Source organism: Tiliqua scincoides, chromosome 5, assembly GCF_035046505.1.
Source record: "Tiliqua scincoides isolate rTilSci1 chromosome 5, rTilSci1.hap2, whole genome shotgun sequence".
NCBI classification, from domain to species: Eukaryota; Metazoa; Chordata; class Lepidosauria; order Squamata; family Scincidae; genus Tiliqua; species Tiliqua scincoides.
Genome location: NC_089825.1, coordinates 76,870,187 through 76,897,299, shown reverse-complemented (window position 1 = coordinate 76,897,299; position 27,113 = coordinate 76,870,187). Strand labels below are relative to the sequence as shown.

The window sequence follows — 27,113 nt, the reverse complement described above, 5'->3', positions numbered from 1 at the left end:
TTGATTAGTCTGCCTTCAGACATCTATACCAAGATCCTTAAAAGAGATTGGTCAGAAGATCTAAATTAACTGCATAGGACAGGTTAAGAACAAAAGCTCCTTCTGCACAGCTATGAGCTGCCCAGGATTGTCATCTGAGAGATAACAAAATGATGTCTCCAGGTATAAAAAGCTGTTAAAAGGTTTTTTTAGCATTCCACAGGCTCCTGTTCATGATCCTTGAAGGAGTCTGGCATAAAATTTTTGCTACAGTATTTATCCAATAAAACCTAAGTTAAATCAGCAACATAGTGCAGTAAATAAATGGACAAAGCACCTCAAAAACACAACACAGTGACATTATAAGAATTCTAAATTTTTACAAAGCCTAGGCCAAATTAGACAAATTAGACACTTTTGCATTGAAGTGTCATTTGCAGCAGCACAATCCTATGCATGTTCGCTCAGAAGTCTCACAGCCCCATCCTATGTATGTCTACTCAGAAGTAAGTCCCATTAGAGTCAATGGGGCTTACTCCCAGGAAAGTGTGGATAGGATTGGGCTGTCACTCTATTCAGTGGGGCTCACTTTAAGGTATAGGAAGCAGTGGTGTAGCTAAAAGGGGGGAAGGGGTGGGACAGCTTGCACACTGCGGTGAGGTTCCCTGCCAAACTTAGTGCTTTGCCCCCCCAGCCCCCCACTGGTAGGAAGGATTAGGGCACAATCCTATGCAGGTCTACTTAGAGTAAGTCCTATTGTGTTTGGTGGAGCTTGCTCTCAGGAAAGTGTGGATAGGATTGCAGCCTTACACATGTAAGGATGAATAAACATTCTCTGCAAGGGAGGTGTGGAGTAGGCATGTGCTTCCCTGCAAAGGGGGGTAGGCCCCGCGGTTGCTGTGGAGACGAGGAAGGCGGTGCCTGCCCTTGCCCCGCCCTTCGGGCTAGTGACGTCAGGGGCTGGGTTCTCCCCGGAAGAGAAAGCTGTTCTGCGAACTGATAGACTGGAACGGGGGGGGGGGTAGCTTTGAAGTGGACAGAAGACAAGAGGCTTGCTGGAGCCGGACCCTGGCGAAGCAGAGGAAGAACCGCCCCAGCAATGAGCATCCTTCGCTGGACTGACTTCTTGGGAAGCTTCCTCTAAATTGATTGCTCCCCTTCCTTGGAGAGGCTCGTACCTGGTGAGGGAGGGAGGCTTTCCTGCTATGAATTGGACCTGGCTTCTCTTGGTCCAGAGTGTCTGCTGCTCTAGGGGGTCCTTACAGCCCACTCCTGAGGAGGTCTACTCAGAAGTAAGCCCCATTATGTTCAGTGGGGCTTACTCTCAGGAAAGTGTGCATAGGATTGTAGCCTTACTCCCTGGGAGCTGTGCATGGAGTGTCAGGCATGGGGTGCCCCCTTCCCTCCCCTGGCTCTCAGCTAAATCTGCACTGAGAGGGAGACACAAAGCCATCCACCAAGGTGGCATTCCTTTCTAGACATACTTGCTAGGAAACAGGTTCTATTGAACTTAATGCAAGGAGATCTGGCTGGGCTTGGAGGGTAAGGCTGCAGTCCTGTCCACACTTACCTGGCAGTAAGCCCCACTGACTATAAGAGGACTTACTTCTGAATAGACATGCATGGGATTGGGCTCTAAGCCAGGGGTGGGCAAACTTTCAACTTCAGGAATCCTGGATCTTTAACAATTGTGTAGGAGAGAGAATTTTGGCAGGTGCAGCTTGTCACCTGTGAGATGACAAGCTGCACCTGCCCAAATTCCATTTCCTATATCATTGTTAAAGGTCCAGGATCCCTACAGCTGAAAGTTTGCCCACCCCTGCTCTAAGCCACTTCTAAGACTGGTGTTTTATTTATTTGAAATAGCAAGACCTTGTTTATTTTCCATGGTTAGTTTTTTTTTCACCCTTGCCCTTCCTTACATTTGTCTGCTTTATGTGATGTCTTGGCTGGGACTTCAGTGGGGCTGCAGCTTGGAACATCAAACTCAAACCATAAAGTATTTTTTTAAATAAACCTAGAGCTTGCTGGAAGGTGGATAAACAGCTTCTAGGCTCACTGTTCTCTCTTCTCCCCACAGGTATGGATGGGTCAAAGTCGCCTGCCTGCACCATGCAGGTCAGCTTTGTTTGCCAGCGCTGCAGCCAGCCCCTTAAACTGGACACATCTTTCAAGGTCCTTGACAAAGTCACCATTCAAGAGTTGACAGGTAAAGAGGTGGGAAAGAAAGTGAAGTGGAGCACGGGTAGTTGAAGGTAGATGCCAACTGAGGAGAATCCCAGTGAAATGTAGGGTTATCATGAAGAGCTTAAGACACTAGGCCTGAGCCACAGAGTCTGTTGTCATTGTTGGGAACATGGAAGTAATCATTTAAAAGGAAAGTACATTTGTGCAGGTGAGAGTGCCCATTTATTGTTATCAAGTAACAGGTCCCATGTATAGAAGCCCAAAACATTAGTACAGCAGTCCTCTGGGTTTTTGTTCAGTCACTGTTTGTCTTTTTGTGTAGCCCCTCTACTTACTACTGCTCCAGCAAAACCAGGGGATGCACAGGAGGAAGAAACCACTTTGACAGAGGTAAAAAGTTTGGATCTGAGTCTTAAAATAAAGCTTGGGCAGCCACAAGCCCCAAATAAGAAATGTTTCCTTCTGGGCATGCAGTTTGCCAGACCTACTACTGTTGGTCTGCCCTGTGACACATAACTGCATGCAGGGAGACTGGCAAAATGGTTTATGGGCAGATATACTTCATGCGCTCATTTGCAATACCAGGTGAAGGGCATGATGAATGACAGACTGTTTGAGTGTTGATGATACTCTCCCAGGTGCAGCCCAGCCATGAGACCAGCTGAATCCTTTGGTGGGCTGGGGAAGGTGGCAAGCTGGCAGGGAGTGTGCATGTTTCCTTGGCCTGCCTACCAGGTCCGGCTGGCTGACCCATTCTTTGCTTGTGCAATGTCCTCCTGAGCATGGAATGGGTGGGGCTTTATCTGCTCCTCCATCAGTTCCATTGCCACTGTGATCTTTTACTGAGCACTCACAGAAGAGTCATGGAGAAGAGAGCCAGAGTCATTTATCACCATCTTTCTTAGGTGGAGAGCTGCTCCTGGAATTCTTCCTGTCAGCCATGTTATAAAAAGTGGCAGCTGAGGAGAATAAGGATGGTGATGCTTTCACTGGTGGGGGCAGTGGATCAATGCTGTTTTGGGTGGTGGATCTGATTGGGTTACCCCTGTACCCTCCCTTTAGTGAGGACCCATGAAAACATGCTGGTGCTGAATTTCTTTTCCAGGAAGTGTTTGCTGAAAATCGTCAGGATGGTGTGTCTCGAAGATTCATCCCTCCAGCCAGGTATTGACTAGCAGTTATGTTCCTCACCCTGCACATTTGCAGTATATGACCTTTTCAGGAGTCACAAACTTTATCATAGCCTCCAACAGTGAAGCAGCAGAGCACTGATCGGGACGATTGCATTCTGATCTCCCATGCTCCCATTCTGATATGTACTCATGTCCAGCTGTTAGGTGCTGTGAGTTTTGCGTGTTCCTGCTATTGGGGAAGAAAATGAGAAACTCCTTGAGTTCTAATCTCTGCTCACAGGAAAGAAAGTGCTTCTCCCACCCCCACTTCTAAGCACAGACTTTAGTTTTGAGCTTGCTTTGTATATGATGCTATATTTCACCAGCTTCATACCTGCAGAGGGAACTCCTGAACTTGGGCTGATCTCATAGAGTTTGAAGGGACCAGAGGCCACTGCATCTAACTTTCACTGCTGTGACCCAGTATCCTCCATTGATCACCTGTGCCACAAGATGTGCATTTGTAGCAGTTTTGACCATGGTTTGCTACAAGAAATGGATGTACTGTAAGACTTGCTTATGAAGCAATTTCTCTAAATGTCTTGCATAAGGAAACAAGATCCAAATTGTCTTATCCTTTTCCATCAATCTTAATGGACATAGGAAGCTTCTGTTCCTTTAAGTGACTGTTCTGGGTGGTGCATTCCCAGTTCCTTTAAAAAAAAAGTAGTCTGCCCAAGAATAGAATAATATTTTCTGCAGTAGGCTGTGATTCCCAGATTGAAAATGGTCATGTTCTGTTAGCTCAGTTTTGGGCAAAGCCCAGGAAGATGAACCTTTGCTCACTCCCTTCCCATCTTGGATATGGGAACAACCCTGTTCTGTTGTAAGAACATATGCTGTGCAAGAGTGACCTGCACTGACTGAGAGTCTAAACTTTCCATAAAAGTTTTACCTTTTTGGTAAGTTTGTGGGATGCATCACATAGTAAAACCCTTCTGTGTCTTTCAGAATGATGTCAACAGAAAGTGCCAACAGCTTCACATTGATTGGAGAGGCCTCTGATGGAGGCACTATGGAAAATCTCAGCAGAAGACTTAAGGCAAGCTGTCCCTTACACTCAAATGCCTTGTACCTATGTCAGGGAAATGTTGGAAACCTTTGAGCGTTCAGAAATACATAATTCTGAGTTTGGTTTGTTTTACCAACAAGCCATGAGAAAACAACAGTTTTGCTAGATGGGGGTTTGTATTACTAATGTCATAAACAATTGGGTTTTTCTCTGTTTTCTTTCTAAAACCAATATCTTTGCCTTCAGGTTACAGGGGACCTGTTTGATATTATGTCTGGTCAAACAGATGTGGATCATCCTCTTTGTGAAGAATGTACTGACACACTCCTGGACCAGCTGGACACACAGCTGAACATCACAGAGAATGAATGTCAGAACTACAAGTGAGTGAGGGCAGAGTTCAGGGGCCCTTCAAGGGAGCCTAATGTCTAGTGGCCTCGTGATTAAAGAAGGAAAAAGAATGCTGCTTCCATTATCCAGAGACCATTTGCCAGTGAAGAAGACAGTGTATGATCCACGTGCAGACATGTTGTAAAAGTGCAAAATCTCAGCTTCTGTTTTTAAAGTAAAGCAAATTTCTACTCTTTGACTACAGAAGTGTGAATTTGAATCAGTGCTGCATGGTTCTGACTTGTGGTAGGGCTTCAGTGTAAAACACAGATTCTTTCCTAAACACTTCTGTATGGGCTTTACCTACAGGCGATGTCTAGAAATCCTGGAACAAATGAATGAAGATGATACGGAGAAGCTGCACCTGGAGCTGAAGGAGTTTGCCCTTGAGGAGGAGAGGCTGATTGAGAAACTGGAGGAGGTGGAGCAGAAGCGCAAGACAATGGCTGACAACTTTGAGAAGGTCAAGGCTGAGGCAGAACGGTTGGATCAAGAGGAAGCTGAGTGGGTGCCATGTCTTGCAAACATTAGCATGGTCAACAACTTGCCTTTTCCTAGCTGAATCTGTTGCTAAACCTCTCATCTGTGTTCTCATCTTCTCTTGGGTTGTGTTTTGCTAGCTTCTCTCTGGTGGCCTTTGCTCTCTTATTCCTCTCCCCCACATCATCTTCTGTACATGTGCATCTGCTAAAAATATATTTCCCTCTTCTTAAATCTCTCCACAGGCCTGTTCCATAAGAACAGCCCCACTGGATCAGGCCATAGGCCCATCTAGTCCAGCTTCCTGTATCTCACAGTGGCCCCAGGGAGCACACCAGATAACAAGAGACCTGCAACCTGGTGCCCTCCCTTGCCTCTGACATAGCCCATTTCTAAAATCAGGAGGTTGCACATATGCATCATGGCTTGTAACGTGTAATGGATTTTTCCTCCAGAAACTTGTCCAATCCCCTTTTAAAGGTGTCCAGGCCAGATGCCATCAGCACATCCTGTGGCAAGGAGTTCCATAGACCAACCACATGCTGAGTAAAGAAATATTTTCTTTTGTCTGTCCCAACACTCAATTTTAGTGGATGTCCCCTGGTTCTGGTGTTATGTGAGAGTGTAAAGAGCATCTTTCTATCCACTTTATCCTTCCCATGCATAATTTTTTATGTCTCAATCCTGTCCCCCCTCAGGCGTCTCTTTTCTAGGCTGAAGAGGCCCAAACAATGTAGCCTTTCCTCATAAGGAAGGTGCCCCAGCCCAGTAATCATCTTAATCGCTCTCTTTTGCACCTTTTCCATTTCCACTATATCCTTTTTGAGATGTGGCGACCAGAACTGGACAGAATACTCTAGGTGTGGCCTTACCATCAATTTGTACAACGGCATTATAATATGAGCTGTTTTGTTCTCAATACCTTTTCTAATGATTCCAAGCATAGAATTGGCCTTCTTCACTGCCACCGCACATTTAGTCCACACTTTCATTGACCTGTCCACCACCACCCCAAGATCTCTCTCCTGATCTGTCACAGACAGCTCAGAACCCATTAGCCTATATGTGAAGTTTTGATTTTTTGCCCCAATGTGCATGACTTTACACTTACTGACATTGAAGCGCATCTGCTATTTTGCTGTCCATTCTGCCAGTTTGGAGAGATTCTTCTGGAGCTCCTCACAATCACTTCTGGTCTTCACCACTCAGAAAAGTTTGGTGTCATCTGCAAACTTAGCCACCTCACTGCTCAACCCTGTTTCCAGGTCATTTATGAAGAGGTAGAAAAGCACTGGTCCCAGGACAGATCCTTAGGCACACAGCTTTTCACCTCTCTCCATTGTGAAAATTGCCCATTTCCTGGTCTTCAACCAGTTCTCAATCCATGAGAGGACCTGCCCTCTAATTCCTTCCATTTAAGTCCTCCCCGACTACTAAACTTGGGTTTTTCACTTCATTCCTCTCCTTCAGACTTTATGCTCACTTTCTTGCACTCTATATCAGCTTCTGCCTGTGGAGTAACCCCATTTATGCCAAGGCCTTGCCACTAAGGCCCTAGTGAATCACATAATGACTCGGGAGTTATCTGGAAAAAGAAGAGAAATATTGTAATTTGTGGTTCTCAAATAGATGACCCCCCCCCTTTATGTTGTGTATGTCTCTTTCAGACTGTTTTGTGCAATTGGTCAAGATCCTTCCCGGGTCTGTGCTTAATTTTACACCTCAAAATCTCCCCCTACTTTTATGATCTCTAAATTCACTCCTCAAAATCTGGGCCCCTCTACTCTCCTTAGAGCGTATTCTTTTGTTCTCTAAGGAAATATTGTCTTTCTGTGTGCAGCATGCTGCTGGTCTCAATTTTGTACAGTACTTTGGGGAGAGTGTGCTGTTTGTGGATGGCTAACCTTTTTGTCTCTCTATTGCCCCCTGGAGGTACCAGAAAGAGTACAGTGAGTTCAAGCGGCAACAACTGGAACTAGATGATGAGCTGAAAAGTGTTGATAATCAAATGCGTTATGCCCAAATGCAGCTGGACAAGCTTAAGAAAACCAATGTGTTTAATGCCACCTTCCATATCTGGTAAGACAGGGAGGTTGTGTGGGGGCGAGGGGAGGGGGAAGACAGGATGTGTAGCAGAACCCAGCCGAGGAAGAAGCCAGCCTGCCTTGAAAAGTCTATGTTTGCACTTGTATCAGCCTTATTTGGCCATGCAGGCTTTCTCTCTCCCCCTTTCTCTGAGTATTCTGAAAGGTTTTCTGCTTAGTATTAGGGGGAAGTGACAGCTCTGCTTAAGCAACACTTTATGTTGCCCCAGCATCTGCTTTTTGCTTTCTGAGTAGCTGCTGCCATTAAGCATGTACCAGATTCATAGTGAACAAGGGTTGAATTGAAGGAGCTGTTCCTGGATGACATTCTGGTTACTTGTTTTGTGACAATTCCGGGCATTCTTTCCCTGTTTTCTCCATTTCTAAGACTATCGCTAAGATGACAAGCCTTCAGCCCTTCCCAAGTTACTTGACATGGATTGTAAGCTCTTTGGCCAGGGGTTTTGTCCAATACCAAGTATACTCTTGGCATTGAAGCATTTTGTAATAGTTTGGTAGCAAGCCTGATCTGAGCATTCTCCAAGAGCAGGTAGACTTTGTCTTGAAAGCTACAGCATGTCTCATCCATATTATTTAGCCAAAAAAGCACCAGAGCTGGCAGATCTGGTGCAAGTAGTAAGGGATGAAAGAGGATCAGAACAGCTCGGCATTCTGTGGGTAAACAGATGCTGTTCCTAAAAGTCATGGCTGATGTCTCATAAAGGTTCCATTTGTTCCTGGTGTGTGTGTGTGTGTGTGTGTGTGTGTGTGTTAAGAAGCTGCACGAAGAACCTGATGAGATCTCACTACCATTCCTGCCCTCAGTGGGACTGATTGATGGGCCTCTCCTTTTTGTACAGGCATAGTGGACAGTTTGGCACAATAAACAACTTCCGCCTGGGTCGCCTCCCTAGTGTCCCTGTAGAATGGAATGAGATCAATGCAGCCTGGGGGCAGACTGTGCTGCTTCTCCATGCCCTTGCCAACAAAATGGGCCTGATCTTTCAAAGGTAGGAGAAAGGACCCCAGTCACCTCTTTCCCTTTTTGACCACTGGGCTTCCATGAGCAGCAAGACTAATGAACTTCTTGTTTTTGTTTCTTTCAGATACCGTCTCATCCCTTATGGAAACCATTCTTATTTAGAGTCTCTCACAGACAAATCCAAGGTAAGAACTTTGATTTCTTTATATCCAGGCTGCCTAGAATCCCATTATATAATGGACTTCTAGAGTGCTCATTTCAAGGCTTGGAAGGAGTCCTAATATTGAAAACGCATGCACCAAAAAATCTGACCCATTTAAAAGGATAACCCTAAAATAATAACAAAGGTCTTGCAGGTGCTTCTGATTCTAGCACAGACTCTGGTGATCCTCCAAAGAAAACGGAAGAATTCCTCCATCTAAGGCAGCTGCATCTATTGTCTGAAATAATGTGCAACAAATAAAAGAAAATAGTCCTAACCAAAGGCTATATAACTGAAACCAATATAAGAGTCACGGTAAGACTTGACCGTGTCTGAGATACTGTTATAACTGAACAGTATAACTCAACAAATGTACATCAAGAACAGAGTTGACTTGTAGTTTCAGTTTGTGTGATTGATGCATACCTTTTCTTGTTCAGGTTGAATAACTTGTTTGTGTATATATCCAAAATAGTATAAAAGAACATTCTTGGTGAATCTAAGATTGTGATAGACTCCCTTCCATGTAGGAGTAAGTTGAAAATGTTTGAACGGAGGACTTTGGAACAATTCAGGTTTATTTTCCCAAATTCAGTTTGTGGCTCTGGATACAGCAGACTCTGACATTTGTTTGTATTTTAGATTATCTAGACAGTTAGTGATCTCAGAAGCTCAGCAGGGTCAGGCCTTGTTAGTACTTGGATGGGAGACCGCCTGGGAATACCGGGTGCTGTAGGCTTATACCATAGTCTTTCGAGACTAAGGTTGCCAACCATTTTAGTGATAGTTAAGCCTTTTTCTCTAAAATAATATTAAGGACAAAGAGTTTAAGAAAAAACTATAAAGTCACAGTCTGTCCACACTACAGTAAACCACGTTTTACCTAGTTGGGTCCTGCTGCACCAGACTCAATTGGGGATCTGTAGTGGCAGAATGGTACAGAGTGGACCACACTATTGGGGTGCATATGTGTCACTGAGCAGTGATGCTCAATATCAATTGAAAAGACAAAATAGATCTGAAAGTTATCAGGCAGCTACAGAACAATCTTTTGTTTTTGTATCAACATTTGTGTCTTCAAGGAACTGCCCCTTTACTGTTCAGGAGGCTTGCGATTTTTCTGGGACAACAAGTTTGATCATGCCATGGTGGCGTTCCTGGACTGTGTGCAGCAGTTCAAAGAGGAAGTGGAAAAGGGCGAGACCCGCTTCTGTTTGCCTTACAGGTAAAAAGTCACTTTTTCAGAAAACTGGGGGAGAGAGAGAGAGAAACCACTGTGTTTCAATAGTAGTCATCCACTGAAACTGGAGTAAATTCAGGAAAAACCAAAATCTACAGTGTATATTTTTTCACACCAAACACAATTTACTGAAGGGTTTAATTAACCCTTGTGTTTGTAATGACCCTTGGCGTGCATCCCTAAAAAATGGAATGGAACACTGTTGTGAGTGTATTGATGAATATTGGGTCTAATCGGTGACAGCAAAACCACCATGCTGAGCAGCAGCATCACACTCTGGTTTGCCAGATTGTGAGGATCAGTGTAGGAGGTGACTGTCATCAGTTTGCTGCCCTTGTCAATTGACCTTGTTGGGCACTGTTGGAACCAGTGCTGGAGTAGACATTCCTTTCATATATCTGAAGAAAAGTATTCTTAGGATCTTCCAGTACTCTGGTCTCTGAGGAGTGTGTTATATTTTCGCAGGACAGGATAGGAATAGTCTAGCAGCACCTATAGAGTACAGTGCATTTCTTGCTTTTTACCAGATGGGTTTTTTCATTCAGTTCACATGTCTCCTGGGCTTTTCTGCTAGCAACACACTCCCATTTGTCCTAAGCAGAGCTGTGCCCAGACCAAAACTTATCACAGCATCCAGTATGACTGTACACAGCTTGTAATTAATGGTTCACTTCAGTTAAAAAAAACCTGCCCTGTCCTGCTTGACTTTTTTCCTCCACTGTACAATAACTATGCCATGAAGGCCCCTCTAACTATATGGTTGGGTTTCTATGTTAAATAGCTTATAGACAACTGGTTTCTACCACTGAAATATTCTGCTGCTCATAGTAAATATTCTGCTGCTCATCTAGTAATGTCCTCCCTCTCACCCTACTTTATCCTGCTTTGAAAATTATCCACTGTCTCAGCAGAATCCCTAGAAATGTCACTAGGCAGTTTGTGAGATACTTCTATTAAAGCAAACACATCTTTGCTTGGAATTCTCTACTATTGGAACAAGTGGCCTGTGAAGTTGTCTAGCTTTGCCTTCTAGTTAAGCTTATTTGGTGAAGGTGATGCTGGTGAAGTGCTGTGGCAGAAATGGGAAGAACAGGCCTGGGTCTCAAAAGGAGGTTTTGCACAAAATATGCCTGTAACATGTATCTTACAGTTAACAAGTTTAGAACATTAAGGAATGGAGAAACTTAAAACCTTGAGAATCTTCTAGATGGAAATGTGATGGTGCTCTCAGGTTAGTTGCCAGCAATTTCTAACAGAATCTGTATTTCTCCAATACAGAATGGATGTGGAGAAGGGCAAGATTGAAGACACAGGTGGAAGTGGTGGGTCCTACTCCATTAAGACACAGTTTAACTCAGAAGAGCAGTGGACAAAAGCCCTCAAGTTCATGCTGACGAACCTGAAGTGGGGCCTAGCCTGGGTCTCATCCCAGTTCTATAATAAATGATTGTGGCAAAGGCGAAGAACTCCTTCCAGCAACTTGTCTGCAGTTTTTCAAGGATGCCAAAAGCCGGGTTTTTCCTGTTACAATGGCACATCACTTATATAAGACTAAAAAAATCTGCAAGGCACTTTATTTTTAAATGTCATTGCCAAGTAGAATGAAGAAAAATGGCTGCATAGAATGGTTTGATATCTGTGCGAGGACCTAGCATGCTGCTGTGCCTGTGGTGGTGGGAGGGGTGGAGCAACTGCGCACAAGGCCGTGTCATAGGCTCCCTAAAACAGGAAAAAGGGAGCTGCTTTAAATATCTAAAGAGTTTTCGGACACATCAATGGTAGTGATGGACTCAACTTAGATGTGTGGTAATTAGTGTTGGCAGTTTTATTACTGCATAAAGCTTCACTGGAAAACACAAAAAATAAAGCCAGTTTGTATTCTGGAAGAACACAGCATCTTTAATCATTATGGACAGACATGGAAGCATTAAATAGGTCCTTGTTCATAAATGAGTTCATTTGCTGCTATTGAGACTTCAGCCTCTGCAGTCTTCAGAAGAAACACCTTCTCAAGTACACACCTGCTCCAGCACTTGTCCTAAGAAGTCATGCTCATCACAATCATTGTGGCCATGCAAGGTAGCACTGCAAGTAGATTTGAGCTGCTAGCTGTGACCCACAGAATAGCACCAATCTGGCAGAGGTGCTTTTCCTTTGGTAAAATGTTTATTGTCTTTCTGAGGGATAAGGTATAACAAAACAAAAACGTGCAAGATTCTTGTTAACATTTCAACTACAACTGGGGATCTTGCTTTTTGGGAGCCTGTATGCATGTGACAGACATGGTGTCTGATGGGCATTGCCGTTGGCTGAAACGTGTGTGGGGAGGACAGAGGTTCTAGCGATCATCCACTGTACTACCAATGCTGTGCTTCAGGATTGCATAGACTGCTTCAACAATGCTCTGTAGACTGATACTTGTGGTGTTGCTCAGGTTCTCCATAACCTTTCAAAATAAGTATGGTGTGGTTAAGACACAGTATTGGAATAGACAGTTCCTGCAAAAGGGGGGGGGAGGTGCCTTACTGTAATGCTTCCTTTAGCTCTATTTTGCTACAGCACTCTACATCCTGGCTGTGATTGGCAGCTAGTGTAGACAATGGGAACAGTGCATTCAGGGTAGTACTTAGCCAATCACTGCCAGGTACCTGCCTAAATGTTCAACAATGTCTGTTCCATGCACTGTTCCATGCAATGCTTGACTTCTGGGAATATATTCCCCCTCCCACTGCTTGCTGGAGGCATGACTATATCGCAGTGTTTCTCAGCCAGTGGTACTCATATCACTGGGGATACTTGAGGTGTGGTGTCTGGTGGTGCTCGTGGGATGCCCAGACCCCTGTCCCCTGGCAGTGAGACCAGCAACGCAATGTGACAGTGGTAGGACACTCAGCTTTTTACAGGCTCAAAAGAACCCTCCGATCTGCCCTGAGTCTCTTACTGGTGTTTGTTGTGCCACATTTGGCCTCCCACTCTGGAAGTGTCTGGAGATGCCATCAAAGTCGGTTACTTCCTGTGGTACTTCCAGTAGGTGGACCATAGGTGGACCAGTAGGTGGGGGACAAATGTTGAGAAATGCTGCTGTATCAAGTTTTGTCCCATGACTTATTAAGCTGCCTACAGCCTGTTGAAACAATAGCCCTAAGCAGAGCTCCAATGTATGTACCTTATTCCAGCCATCGGGGTCCAGCAGGAAAGAGCTTGCACCAATTATTCCCACAGCTAGTAGCATGAGATCTTCCTTTACTGTCACAAACTTGGCTCTATGCAATTGAAACAAGGTGAGAGACTTAGCTTCACATTCTAGCAGCAGTAGAAAAAGTACAGTAGTTATGTTTAAGTGTAAAACTATATGGACATCAAAAGTGATTGGTGTCAAATCAACTTTGCTTTTTCCCTAAGTTTATATTCTCTGGGCTGTTGTCTGCAACAGATACTGACATTTGTTTACAAGCTATTAGGATGCTTGTAGTAGCCAGCAAGGATTGTTACCAAAACAACTCATCCAAATAAGTGGATATAGTCCAGCTGACAAGAGAGCGCCAGTGTGCTTAACTATTTTTGTTACTCACAACATGGCAACATCCGTCTTCTGTCCAAATGTCTAGCTAATATTCTTCGCAAACAATCTCTGTGCCCTCAGCCAAGAATGCAGTTTGTAAGCTTCATGTTCTAAAGAATTGGAACCATCAAGGATCATCTCAAAGTCTAAACGGAAGAAGTGTTTCTCCATTGTGTATAAGACTGCAACATAACCCTAGGGGGCTTTATGTTCTGTTAGCTGAAAAGTATATAGTTATCCACAAGAGAGGTGAAAGACTTTGTTTCAGTGGCCCATATGCACCTCTAATGTTTGTGCAGCAAAATCCCAGTGGTCTCACGGGCAAGGAGAAAAGTCTTTTCCCAGCTGTATTATAGTTTGATAAGTGCTATAAAAATGCAATATACTTGCAACAGAAGCAGTTTTCCTTTTAGAACCATCCACATCTTTTGCAAACAGTCACATTTGTATAATATAAACTGATCATGTGGACAAGACCCTAGAAGAGAGTTTTGGATCAAATAAAATGATTCAAAGTACAGTATATTCTCCAAGTAAGATATTGGCTCTTTCCTGTAAGCAGTACTGACTGGTCCTGCAGCAGAGAGATCTCATATACACGTCTTGCTGGCAAAATATTTTTGAACTGGTCAATTATTTAAGGCATTCAAAACAAGACCACTAACAACTTTTTGGAACAAGTCTCAGCAAAATGAATGGTGTCATTTCATTACCTAAGGGCACAATCCTAACCCGTTAGGTCAGTGCTTTCCAGCACTGACATAAGGGCAATGCAGCTCTGAGTAACCAACATTCCCTTACTTTGAGGAGAGCTCTGAGTAACACCCAACTGCAGGATGCAGCACATGGCACTGCTGGAAAGCAATGACATAAGAGGTTAGAATTACACCCTAAGGCTGTTTTTCTTTCTTTTTTTTGCCTGACCATTTTTTAGTTTGTATCAATCAATGTGTTCTGTGTTGCATTTTACTTGGGCATGGATTGTAATTTCACAGGGCAGGCTCTAGTATTATAAGAATGGGCAACCTCTCACCCTTAAAGTGTATTCTACAGTGACCCCCCTCTCTACAATGTTTCCCCCCCTTAGTTACTGTGGTAACTAAGAGCCTAATCCTATGCATGTCTATTCAGAAGTAAGCACCATTACAGTGAAAGGGGCTTACCCCAAGAAAGTGAGGATAGGATACCTGGCTACACCAATAGCAAATAGTTTTATCCCAGGTTAGAGGCCATCATGTACCCCAACTCTATCAATTGCCAAATTCAAGTTAACCCATTTATGCTCAGCCCACAGGTGTAGACATTTGGTCCCTGTTGCATATAGGCAATGTTGGGTAGGAATGGCTTAAAGAATTCATTTCACTAAGACCTATGCCTAATGTACTACTGCTGAATTTCATGATATGATCTCGTTTGAAGCCAGATTCCATCCTGTCTATTGCTTACAAAGGGATCTCTGTTAAACTGTGTTTTAAGGGGAAGTGACTCAGAGTTTCTTGCTCTGAAAAGTGCTTTCTTTGTTTTGTGCTGCTTTGGCACACATGCTTGAATCTAGAAGTCTTCAGTGCTGCATCCAGTCACCTACCCCCCCCCCCCAAGCCAGGTTATTGGTCCTCCTTATAGCATTAATACATTTCTAGCTTGGCGCTTTCCTGAACTTACAGTTGGAGCTTGGTTGGAGATGGATTGTCAATGGAAGCCTTCAGCAAAGTATCATAGATGCTACTTCGTAAGAGATATGTTAAACATAACAGATGCCTGCACATTTGGTGTAGCTGTTTTGTGGGCAGCAAGTAGCCATTATACCCTAATTGTGAGAAAGAAGGCATCAGAAGTGCTGCAAGGATAGTAACTAGGTTTTTATAGCTTGGTTTCCCTTTGGATCACTTGACCTATCTGAGATGCATTCGGATCTGTTGCCCCTCCTCCTCTTGCATCTTTATTTTCTACATGGTCAAAGTATTGTAGAATCTGTTTCCTCTATATCAGTGGTTCTCATACATTTAGCACTGGGACCCACTTTTTAGAATAAGAATTGGTCAGGACCCACCAGAAGTGATGTCATGACCGGAAGTGACATCAAGCAGGAAAACTTTTAACAATCCTAGGCTGCAATCCTACCCACACTTACCCAGGAGTAAGACACATTTATTATCATTGTTAAAAGAATATACATAGTAGCTTGTTAAAAATACAGGTCTGTCACATTTTCCCAGATACAGTCACATACCATGGCAGCATCAAGTCTAATATATGATAAATAAAATTGGTTTGCATCTAGTGCATCCTGACCCACAGTTTGAGAAACACTGTTCTATATAACATGTTATCAAATAATTAAAACAAAACACACAACTCCTTGAAGAAGAATAATTTACAAGAGGAAAGACTAGTGAGGTAAAACATATTTTAAAATGCTGAAATGAACAACAAATTCCAAAGGGTTGTAAAGTTAGCTATTGCAACAAAAACATTTGTTACACTAAGGGCCCAATCCTATCCAACTTTCCAATGCTGATGTAGCCATGTCAATGAGGCATGTGCCACATCCTGTAGTGGGAGGGCAGTCACAGAGACCTCCTTAAGGGACCTCCCTTACCTCAGAGCTGCATTGTGACTGCGTTGGCACTGGAATGGTGGATAGGTTTAGGTCCTAAATCTGTTCATCTTTAAGATGTCACAAGACTCAAATGATTCTTATGAGCAGTGTTTCTTTAGCAGTTAAGCAATCCCAGGTGACAGCAACAGAATAAGACAAACAATGCATGTTAATCAAGTAGTTGTTTCACTGAATCAAGATGTCTTTTGTCCAATTTGCTTGTCAAACCACACAGAATAAACAGATTATCACAGACACATCTCATTTTTCTAGTTCTCCAAACAAAAAAATACCTTGGAAACATATTGGCAAGCACGCTCCAGTGCTCAAAGAAGGGGGCCCATAGCCCAATTATCATGATGACTAATTTTTACCCCTACTCAGTGGTTCTCAAACTTTTCAGAGACTCTAGCTGCTGCCTGATTTATAAATGCTAAGGGTTTTATTTATTATATTAATATAATATATTATATTATAAATATTATATTATAAATATATTATATTAAATTATATAATTATATATTATATTTATATTTATAATATAAAGGCTGATTTATTATATGCTAATGTAGCTATAATAGTGACTGGGCAGCAGTGCTCACCCCCAAGTAGCAGCTTGTTTAACCCCTGATGCACATAGCCTAACCCAGTGGTACTCAAACTTTTCCAGCCCATGGCTCCCTTGACCCCTGTGGCTGTTGGCCATGACTCCCCATCATGTTCCTAAGGGCTGGAAGTGACATCATTAAACAGGAAGTAGCCAGAAATATTTACTAGATTAATATTAATTATATTAATCAGATCTGTATAAAATAAATAAATATCAATTAAATGCAGATATTAAAATACATTATTAATACACAGCAATATAAATGCTTTATAAATGATCAGCTGCTGATCACTGTTGGAGACAGGATGCTGGAATAGGTAGATTTTGTCTGGTCCAGTAGGACTCTTTTTTTTTTTTTAAACTTTGTAAGCATACCAATAGAATTTTTTTATCAAATGAAGTTTGTGAACAACCAGTCTGACCAACATTACACACACCCCCTGTGGACCCCAATCTAACTAGTCATTTCTCCCGTTCTCCTTGGATAGGATTGAACCCTTTATTAATTTAATGTAATTAAATTTTTCCAGCAACTGGGAAAAACAAAAATAAACCATGAAAATATATCAGAGCTGATAAGGGTTTGGTTAGGATGCTGATTTGTCTTCTATACTAGGAGATGCACAGCTGAATCCTATGCATGTCTACTCAGAAGTAAGTCCCATTAGAGTCAATGGGGCTTACTCCCAAGAAAGTGGATAGGATTGGGCTGGCAGTCATTTCATCAATGGCTGATAAGTATTCCCTTCAAATAGCAAGATTCATCACTTTAAAAATACAGCCTCTCCTCTGCAGTTAAACCACAAGATTAATAAATCGCTTTAAAAACTGTTCCCTTTTTCTGCTCTTGGCCAAGTGTGTGCTTGTCTCCCCCCCCCCCCCCCCACTGCATGGAAACAACTTAAATAGCCCTGGTGACTGGTAAAATAGGAAGCATTTTATTTGGGGAGTGAGAGGAAAGTGGGAAAGTTTGGAGATCAGAAGGGGGGAGTGGAAGAGAGAGGGGGTTGAAAAGAGAGATTTCACTTTAGGTGGTGTGACAACCTGCGCCTCCCCAGGGAGCCACGCCTCACAGTTTGAATAACACTGGCCTAACCTATTATGTCAGTTTTGCAAACCACCAAAAATTGGATCATGACCCACTGAAGGATCTTGGACCCACAGTTTGAGAACTGCTGTCCTAAATCAAAGCTTGGCCAACAGTAAACCTTATTTCTGGGCCTTACCTAGAACTTCCAGGAGCATCTCAACATAAGCAAAAGGGGCTGGAACATTTATCTGGAAATGCAAAGCCTTCAGAATAGCCAATTCTGATTCCAGTAATTCCTCTGTGGTATAAGAGAAACCCAAAGACTGCAGAAATTTCAAAACCATGTTGTTGTTAACAATCTGTGTAGAGAAAGAGAATGACAAGTGGATGTTACTCTCAAATTTGTTTGCCCGCAAACCACTGTCATGGTCTTCTGTTGAAGATGTTGTTGCTTGTCCATTTAACATTTTTAAAAACACAGTATATTACATTACAATAATATGTTGCTATAATGTATGATTGAATCCAAAAGTGTCTTCTTAAGTATTTACCATTCTAAAAATTTATTTACAAGACAATATTGCTTTGCTTTACATTGCAAGTGATAACTTCCATTTTCATTTACTGGGCAGTTTCCCCCAAATAAGCCAAAAGGTGGATTTCAGCATCCCCTAGCACAGATAATGTCTTGACTTGCATAAAAATTGTACAGAAGGCTTGAGGCCTTAACCTTCCTTACACTGTAATGGAATGAGAGTTTGCTGGCAAGCTGGATGCAAGAGACTAGACGCAGCACATACGTGCCCTCGATTTGCTGTTTCAGTAAGACCCAGCTGCTGTCTTCACTCTTTGCTCTGGTGGAATTACAGAACTCTTCAGTAAGTGTGAGCATGAATCTAAAATGACAAAAAGAGTTGCCTAGAGGAGATGAAGTAGGGCTAGTAGTACCTACAGAAACTGCTTCCTGCTTACAGTGGTCAGCATCAGCGCAGCTAGCTTATGTCCATTTCAAAGAGCAGAAGGGCTCCTGAAATGAAAATCACATAGTGCACAATAAAGATACCTCACAAAGCCAATGTGCAGAAGAGCCAAAAGTCCATGATAGCCTAATCAACCTTTGACCTGCTGCCTCAGAAGCTATCACCTGCCCCATGTTTGTGTTTCTAGACCAGACTCCACCTCCTCTTTTTGTCTCTGCCATAGGTTTTTCTGGATAGACATGCAAAAGGTGAGTTGAACCAGAGTCAGCAATCCTCTTGCTGGGTTTGAACCTGGCTTGTTTGGTTCCCAGTTTGGGTCTCTGTGTAAGTGAGCTACCAGCTTTCCTGTTGGAGTGTAGTTGGGACTCCTATTGTGGCTTTTTCCAATTTCTCCTGTCCTATTGGACAGGAGGACAAAGGGATTCAAGCTCTGAGTGCTGGTACTCTAGCCTACTTTCTATTCCCTTGCTGCCTGTGACACTGTAGCTCCTGCAGTGGGAGGTAGGAGGTGCTGGCACATCCTTCTGTCAGTTGGATTGTGGCCATGCTGATGTCATGTGGGTGACTCCACACTGTCAATTGATTCCTTCTATGCTCTACCCATGTGGGGTCACTGATGGCATGCTATCTCATGATTAGTACATGCTGGAAGTGTGGCCATATGAGCTGGGAGAGTAACTGACAGAATTGTACTTCTCTAGGGTTTTTGAAGCTCTTCTTTGCTTGTCCCCCTTTGCGCTGACTACTACAAGATACAGACTACAGGTAAGTCAGTATAGCTAGACCAATGGCTTGAGTACAGGTTGAGCCTCATTATTCCCTTGGATTCCTTCCAAGCACTCATGTGGATCAACTTAAAAAACAAAGTCTCTTTCCTCTGGTGATTTAAAAACAGCCTTGCTGATGTAAGGTAAGAGTCATTAAGAAGACAATCCCTCAATCAGTCCTCCTCCAAAGGCGCTTCACTCAGTCCCTCCCTTCACTAATGCAAAGTGATCATCTTTCTTTCACTTTCTTTCACTTCCCCCCTTGCTCAGGGGGAAGGGAGGGGTTGCCTGGAGAGAGGATTGATGGATTGTCAGCCAGCTGCCCTCTCTCTTTAACCTGGCTATTCTTAAAGGACTATTCAGTTTTTTAAACTGATTTTAAAGGGATGCATTTTTTCCCTTCTCCAGGGATCAGCACATTCCTTCTCATTTGCAATGGCCATTCATGTTGAGTCAAATCTGTGTATAAAAAATCTGTGTATAACAAGGCTGGACCTGTATAGGATTGTACTGTTAGTAGTATCTAGGATAGATTATGCTGCTGGACCCTAAAGTCATTGTCACTCCAGGAGAGAGAACAAAGCAATACCTTTCAAATATTTCTATTGCTTGATATCTTGCAGACTCAGTCAGGCTCCATTTTTCAGACACAAGAAACACAAATTCTGGTGAAAAGATAAAAAATAGGCAGAGAATTGAGAATCGTACCTGAAGATTCTCAAGATTCAAAGAACTTGCTAAGTTTACTTCTCACCCACTATCTGTGTCTCCTTAAAGCAGCCAGCCTCATCACTCAGCTCACTCAAATACTGTTCATTCTCCCTGGCCATATGAAGCAAAGCGTCTTGGATAACCCCAGCAGTCATCGCTCCAAAGACAGGCTCTGAAGAGTGGTATTTCTTTGCTGCCAGTGCAGGTGACCCCATCTCAAAAGTTCTGAATAAGAGACAATTGGCATAATTCCTATGTTTAGATCCCATCACAATAAGGGACCCACTTGATTTTTAAAAGTAATTGCACAGTATGTTGTTTAGCTGAAGTTCTTTTTCCACTTCTCACCATCAGCCTCTTTACCTTCTCCCTCTTTTACCCCTCCACCCACCCATCCTGGGGCAATGCCAATCCACCAGTATCAATGGACAGTGTAAATGCCAGGTCATTGGGAACTGTGGGGAAAGCCTTGCTCTTGGGTCACCCCATGACACTCTCTATCCACTTGTAATGGTGCATTGGGTGCTACCACCACCACTATTCTTGGGAGGGTGAGGATTTGACTTGGTCAGCAGGTCCTCTGAAGTGGGCTCCTAGCTTGTGCCAGACCCTAATACAGCCTTGTCATTAAAACAAAGCATATCACCAATAGGACTGCCAACTCAAATTGAAGCTATTCTTGGATATTCCCCCCCCCCCTTATACTGTGTGAAAAATTTCTGAGCGCCTGCCAGAATTTCTTGGATTGCTGTCAGGAGTGAACTGGAGACTGCTGGTCAACCCTGGATGGTTGACAAACCTACCAATAGCACCACCAGCTGCAGCTTTTATCAAAGCAGCCATTTTCAACCACTATGCCATGAGTGGTCCACAGGTGTGCCACAGGAATTTGAGGGAAGGTCATTCATTAGTAGGGCCAATAGGGGATGTGAGCTCCCACTGTCAGTAGGGTGTGCCTTGCCAATTGTCAAAAACTTGATGGTGTGCCTTGAGAATTTTAATGCCTGGTCAATGTGCCATGAGGTGAAAAAGGTTCAAAATCCCTGCATCAAAGAGAGAGTGCAAAAGTCTGGAAACAGCACCTGTTAAATCAATGTCTCAACCCAGCTGTGCCTCTCAACCCAGCTGTGGAAGATGTCGGCGCCCTTGCAGTCTTATGTGCACTGACTTGGAAGTAAGACCCCTTGAGCCCAGGGGATCTTACTTCTGAGTAGACACACACCGGCTTGGCCTCCTGCTACTCTCAGGACAGTGCAATCTTAAATCCGTTGATTAAGAACTAAGGTTGCAATTCTATGCACACTTTCCTGGGAGTAAGTCCCATTGACTATAATGGGACTTACTTCTGAGTAGACAGGCTTGGGCTCTGAGGCTGCAATCCTATGCAAACTTTCCCAAGAGTAAGTCCCATTGACTATAATGGGACTTACGCCTGAGTAGATAGGCATAGGATTGCGCTCTGCGGCTGCCATCTACCCCTACTTTCCTGGGAGTAAACCCCGTTGACTCCAATGGGACTTACTTCTGAGTAGACAGGCACAGGATGGGGCTCTTAGTGGGTGAGTTCAGCGAGCCTGAGAGCCCGCTCTGTGCGTGTCTGCTCAGAATAAGTCCCATTAATGTCAGCCGGGCTTGCTCCCAGGTACCTGCAGCCTGCCTCCCTGCCCAAGAAGCGGGCGAGGCGCCTGGGCTGAGGCGAGCGCCCCCCCCACCCCCTGCCGAGTTCCTCTGCCGCGCTCTGCGGCACACAGAGCTCCACAGACACTTTCGGGGATGACGAGAACCCGCAGAGCCGTCTGAAGCGGCCGCCCGCCTTCCTCGCCCTCGTCCAAAATGGCGGCCGGAGCGTCACCTCTGGCGGGCCGCGCGCCTTCCCGAAGAAGGCCGAGGCCAGACGGGCGCCCTCAACCAAGATGGCGGCTCCCGCCTCAGCGGCTCTCAGGCGCTGCGCCGTCCCTGAAGGAGGGGCCGGGAGAGCGCCGGGAGAGAAGATGTCGGCGCCCGTGCAAGGAGGAGGCTCCCCGCAGGGCCCGCCCGCGAGCGTCAGGAGGCGCTGGGAGATGGCGCGGGCCGGGGCTCCCGCAGGGCTCGCCTCCAACCCCGGCGTGGACGTGGCCCGGCGGGGGCTGAAGGTGCGCAACACGTTCACGGCCCTGGCCATCGGCGCCGTCGTCCTCGGCATCTGTATCCTTCCCACGTCGGGAGCGGGCGGGGTTCGGCGCGGTCCTGGGCCTGTCCGCTCAGAAGCAAGTCCCATTGGAGTCAGTGGGCCTACTCCCAGGAAAGTGTGGATAGATAGGGCTGCAGCCTCAGAGCCCAATCCTGTGCATGCCTACTCAGAAGCAAGGCCCATTAGAGTCAGTGGGGCTTACTCCCAGGTAAGCGTGGATAGGATTGCAGCCTCAGAGCCCAATCCTGTACATGCCTACTCAAAAGTAAGTCCCATTGTAGTCAATGGGGCTTACTCCCAGGAAAGTGTAGATAGGACTGCAGCCTTAGATCCCAATCCTGTGCATGCCTACTCAGAAGTAAGTCCCATTAAAGTCAATGAGGCTTACTGCCAGGTAAGTGTGGATAGGATTGCAGCCTCACTCCCACCAAAGTGCTTCCAAACGAAGCGATAGGAAGCACTTAGGATTCCAAATGGGGCCCAGAGCCAAACCCTGGGACAAATTCTTTGGGCGGAAATAACCATGGGGTGAGACAGGTGGGTGCCTTAAGTGCTGGCCATGGATGTTGGGGGGGGGGGGTCTCAGAAGTGCCCAAGCACTTGAGTTTCCTGGGAAACAGCCTCTGAAGACCAAATCTGGGTGATCAAAAATTGGTGACCTTCACCAATACAATGATATGCCTGAAGTCAGTGAGAAAAAATAAGGATAAAAGTGGGTGGGGACAGCTTTTCTCGTTTTATAGTGCTCTCTTCCTTCTTACTCCATGTGAAGTGCCTGCCTCAAACTGAAAGGGGTGGCCTCAGAGCAGCTTTCCCCTCGGCTTAAGGAAGTGATTTTCAACCTTTTTAATCTCACAGCACACTGATGAGACATTAAAATTGTCAAGGCACACCATCCATTTTTTGACAACTGTCAAGGCATATGGTACTGACAGCAGGGGCTCGCATCCCCTAGTGGCCCTACTAACCAATGATTCTCCCCCAAATTCTTGTAGCCCACCTGCAGACTATCCATGGTGCACCAGTGTGCCATGGCACAGTGGTTGAAAATTGCTGGTTTAAGGGAACTGAGGGAGGGAATTGTACCAGTGGTATTCAAACTGGGGCATCGTGATGCCCCAGCCTGTGGGTCCTGGCCTCTGCCCCCTTAAGGGGTGGGGGCAGCCAGGAGACAGGGAGAAGGCAGTGGTGCGATCCGCAGGATCGTGCCTCTCAGGGGGGCTGCAGGGGCTTGGGTGCACTTGCCCAAGCCTCCTGGAGCCTCCCAAGAGTGCGGGGAGCTCTGTACAACCTTCGGCAGGGCTCCTCAGGTCAGAAAAAGTGAAAGCAGAGCGATCACACCCCGCTCCGCAAAGCCAGAAGCAGAGCATGATTTCTCCACTTTCCCTTCTGACCGGGCTGCAGGGACTGGGGTGCACCCTCCAGTCTCTGCAGCAGCCATCCCTGTGTGCGGGGAGCCCTGCGCGAGCGCCTGCAGGGCTCCCCAGGTCAGGGAAAGGGAGAGTGGGGCTATCGCGCTCTGCTTTTGCGGAGGCAGAGCAGATCACTCCACTCTCCCTTTCCCTGACCTGGGGCGCCCTGCAGGCGCTCACGCAGGGCTCCCCGCACACAGGGATGGCTGCTGCAGGGACTGATGAGTGCATCCCAGTCCCTGCAGCCCCCTGAGCGACACAATCCTGGGGATTGTGTCGCTGCCTTCCCTCTGCCCCTGCTGCCTCCGCCCTGCCTCCAAACTGTGGGTCGTGACCTGATTGTTGGTGGGTCCTGAAACTGACAAGTGGATCACTGGCAAAGAAAATGTTTTAAGCCCTATGGAAAGTGAAACTGAACCACGTGTGCGTCTACTCTCAAGTAGGAAAACGTGCCTTGTTTCTTATCCAAGGACAGATGAAGGGGAACACAAAGCCTCCAAAATGGTCCTAATCCAGGGGTGTCTAAACTTTTTGGCAGGAGGGCCAAAGAGTGTCAGAGAGACAATGTGTTGGGGGCCAGGAATAAAAAGAATTAATTTACATTTCAAATTTGAATACATTTACATAAATGAATATATTAGAGATGGAACTCTAGATGGAATGAAGATCTTGCAATAGCTCAAGGCCTATAAAAGGCCTTGCACAAAGCAAGGCCAACCTTTCTTTCGCTGCCACTGCTGCATCACAGATGTGAAACAGCAAGCAGTGGAGGGCGCCCTCGTCCCACAGCTCACGTGAGAGGTCGAGCAGTTGGCCATCAAGCTGAGAGCAGTTGCATTAGGCCAGCGTGGGCTCCAGCAATTCTCTGGAGGGCCAGAGGCTCATTGGAGACTGGGAGCTCCTTTAGGGCCAGATTGAGAGTCCTTGAGGGCCGCAAGTGGCCCCAGGGCTGGGGTTTGGGCACCCCTGTCCTAATCCAGTGAACATGGAGCTCAACAAACACTCCAAAAGTGATACCCCCCTCCATCTTTTTTTATTATTATTAAAGGATAAAAACAGAGACTTTGAGCTGCTGGTAAAGTGATTTTTTTTTTTAAGGCTGATAAAGCTAGGTGCATCCTGATAGAGTGTCATTTTTAAAAGTGGGTCCCAGTGCTAAAAAGTTTGGAAACCACTCAAAAGAAGTGACCAAAAGTGACCAAAAGAAGAAAGCAGGCAAGGTTGGACTTTGTTTTTCCAGGCTAATTCTCTCTGCCTACTTTGAGTCTGAGGCTGTCTGGGAAACAAGGTGCTAGGTCTTTCTCTTTCAGATCAGCACTGCCCTCTGCTGTGAATGCACATCTTCTATAATTGAAGTTTACCCATGCTCAGAACAGAAGGGGGGATGGATTTGAAAAGACAACAACTTATTTATCTGATTATATGACCTCTTCTATTCTCCCCACTCCCTTGTTCTTTGCATCCAAGTCAGGGCTTGGATTCTTCCTCCTGTTGCTTGGGGATGACCAAGAGGTTCCCTTGGGAGCAAGTGAATTTCATAACTGTTTTCCTGAGCCTCCAATGTACAGATGGCTACACCTTTTATTCTGTCTCTCAAGAGCGCTTCCTGGATGAGTTAGAACTGGAGGCCAAAGTTGTGCGGGCGCAAGCAGCAAAGACTTCTGTAGACCGAGGCTGACATAATATGGGACACAAACGAGCTGCCACTGCCTGAACTCTCTTCCCTGGATTCCATCTCTCATCCCCAACTGAGGACCAGTTGGCACAATCCCCAGGGGCATTTATGCCCTCCTTTTGCACTATGGGAGCCTGCAACTGCTTTTTTTGTTGAATCATTTCCCATGGCTTAATATGCAAATGCCATGTAATCATTTCATTTATTTAATATGAAATGTCAATTAAAAAGTTCTGTGAAGGATAATTCTTTGCGTACAAGAAGGTGCATTTTTAAGTGTAGCACATAAATGGTTTGGAGTGGAAAGTAGGCAGGAGTATAGTTGTTAAATGAGATCTTCTGCAAAGATGTGACCTCTGGCTATTAAAGACATTGAGTTAACGAAAAGGACAGTGGGTGTTAATGCTATCTTTGAGTTGTAGAGGTGACACCCTCACACTTACCTGGTTGTAAGTTCCTCATATACATCACTTTACAAAAATGTGTAGCCCCATCATTATATTTATGTGACAATAGGACTGTTAAAGAACCCTAAACCAGAGTAAACTTTCATTCTTAAGATCAATTAGAAACAATTCCTACATTCTCATTCTCTTCTTCCCCAAATTTAGTTGTTTTTCTGTACTCTGTATATGCAAGTTTTAATTTTGGAGATAGGTTAATTTGGGGTAAGTGTAACTTGGTTGCCAATTACATTAATGAAATTGGCACACAATTAAAATGTAAAGTAGTGTTGGCTTGATCCTGAACAAGCTGCTTACCCGTGCTGCAGACTGCTGTGTGCAGCAAAGTGATGGAGGTGAAGCTGGGGACTCCACTTTTACTGGGTAAGAAGAAAATGTGGACTAAGCACCAGTAAGTCTATGCTTACTGTGCAGGTTTATTCATTCAGCTTTAGGTAGTAAGAACGATCTGCAAGGTGGATGTTTGAATGAGTAGAGGTGCTTGAAAAGACAGACGTTCATTAGGCCTATCCTATTTTGAACAATGCAAGGCCAAGTCATCATGATTTAAGTACCTTCTAGCATCTTAAAATACCGTGCACACCGATCAGAATGATCACTTAAGATACAAAAATTCACTTGCACCATTACTTGCTGTATTCCATGGAATAAAAGATGCAATACTTGTTGAAATCTGCTTTTGTTTTGGCACTAGCAATTAAGGGCTCAATCAAATCCAACTTTCCAGTGCCTATGCAGCTGCGAAGTAAGGGAACACACCTTGAGGAGACCTCCATGACTACCCTTCCACTGCAGGATGCAGTGCACGCTCCATTGGTGTGGCTGCATCAGCACTGGAAGGTTGGTAGGATTGGGCCCTTAGTCTTTTGTGGCTTTTGAATGGTCTGAAATATGCCAGTTGCATGTCACTTTCAGCTAGCTTTGTGGGTGTTGCTTTGCTGTTTACATCTAACAGCTCATAAGTGATCCTGATTCTTGACATTGAAGACAGAAAGCCCTTCTTCAAAGCAAGTCTGTGCTAGCTGGAACTTGAGGAAGTTGGAAAGATACATGGCATTTTGATGCATTTTATGGCCAGCTTGATGAATCTGCCTTGCTCTGCAATTTAAAAAAGTGGAAAGAGCACACTCTACCTCCTCTAGCAAAAATCCTGTGAGTTCACTTTCCAGCAGAAGCTTCAGCTAAACTTGCAAACATTTGACTTGTTTCAGGGTAGTATCTTTCATGTGTTCTGTCTTCACAGCTGTATTGTTACCATTATTGTCTGTCTTCCATAAATGCTATTTGAGGCAAGTAAATCATTTATAGCAGCAGCTGGCCAAAGGCCAGATAAGGCATCTGTCAAACACACATTTCCCTAAGAGGCTTAAGGGAGGAAAGGGAATTTTCCATTTGGTTCAAGCTG

At 44.7% G+C, this 27,113-nt stretch overlaps 3 protein-coding genes across 5 annotated transcripts; 2 read left to right on the top strand and 1 right to left on the bottom strand.

Annotated features, from left to right (window-relative positions):
* The first annotated feature begins 952 nt into the window (after window positions 1–952).
* Window positions 953–16,321, top strand: BECN1 (beclin 1). The gene is made up of 12 exons (XM_066626871.1): window positions 953–1,160; window positions 2,060–2,188; window positions 2,489–2,556; window positions 3,272–3,330; window positions 4,290–4,380; window positions 4,597–4,733; window positions 5,050–5,244; window positions 7,153–7,299; window positions 8,165–8,314; window positions 8,411–8,471; window positions 9,571–9,713; window positions 11,007–16,321. Exons 2-12 carry the CDS (start codon window positions 2,062–2,064, stop codon window positions 11,173–11,175), a joined length of 1,347 nt encoding a protein of 448 aa, XP_066482968.1. The 5' UTR covers window positions 953–1,160; window positions 2,060–2,061; the 3' UTR covers window positions 11,176–16,321.
* On the bottom strand, window positions 11,627–21,939 carry CNTD1 (cyclin N-terminal domain containing 1). Of its 3 annotated transcripts, none has more exons than XM_066626873.1 (8): window positions 21,840–21,939; window positions 20,031–20,212; window positions 19,866–19,941; window positions 18,269–18,425; window positions 17,726–17,888; window positions 14,953–15,097; window positions 12,895–12,991; window positions 11,627–12,174 (listed from the first exon to the last, which is right to left on the bottom strand). In XM_066626873.1, the coding sequence occupies exons 2-8, from the start codon at window positions 20,200–20,202 to the stop codon at window positions 12,067–12,069; spliced, it is 918 nt and encodes a 305-aa protein (XP_066482970.1). In that variant the 5' UTR covers window positions 20,203–20,212; window positions 21,840–21,939; the 3' UTR covers window positions 11,627–12,066. The 3 variants fall into 3 exon arrangements, with proteins under 3 accessions (XP_066482970.1, XP_066482969.1, XP_066482971.1); XM_066626872.1 differs by lacking the exon at window positions 21,840–21,939 and adding an exon at window positions 21,751–21,802; XM_066626874.1 differs by lacking the exon at window positions 21,840–21,939 and adding an exon at window positions 21,070–21,153.
* On the top strand, window positions 21,531–25,490 carry COA3 (cytochrome c oxidase assembly factor 3). The gene is made up of 3 exons (XM_066629217.1): window positions 21,531–21,629; window positions 21,739–22,171; window positions 25,138–25,490. Exons 1-3 carry the CDS (start codon window positions 21,531–21,533, stop codon window positions 25,245–25,247), a joined length of 642 nt encoding a protein of 213 aa, XP_066485314.1. The 3' UTR covers window positions 25,248–25,490.
* The last annotated feature ends 1,623 nt before the right edge of the window (window positions 25,491–27,113 follow it).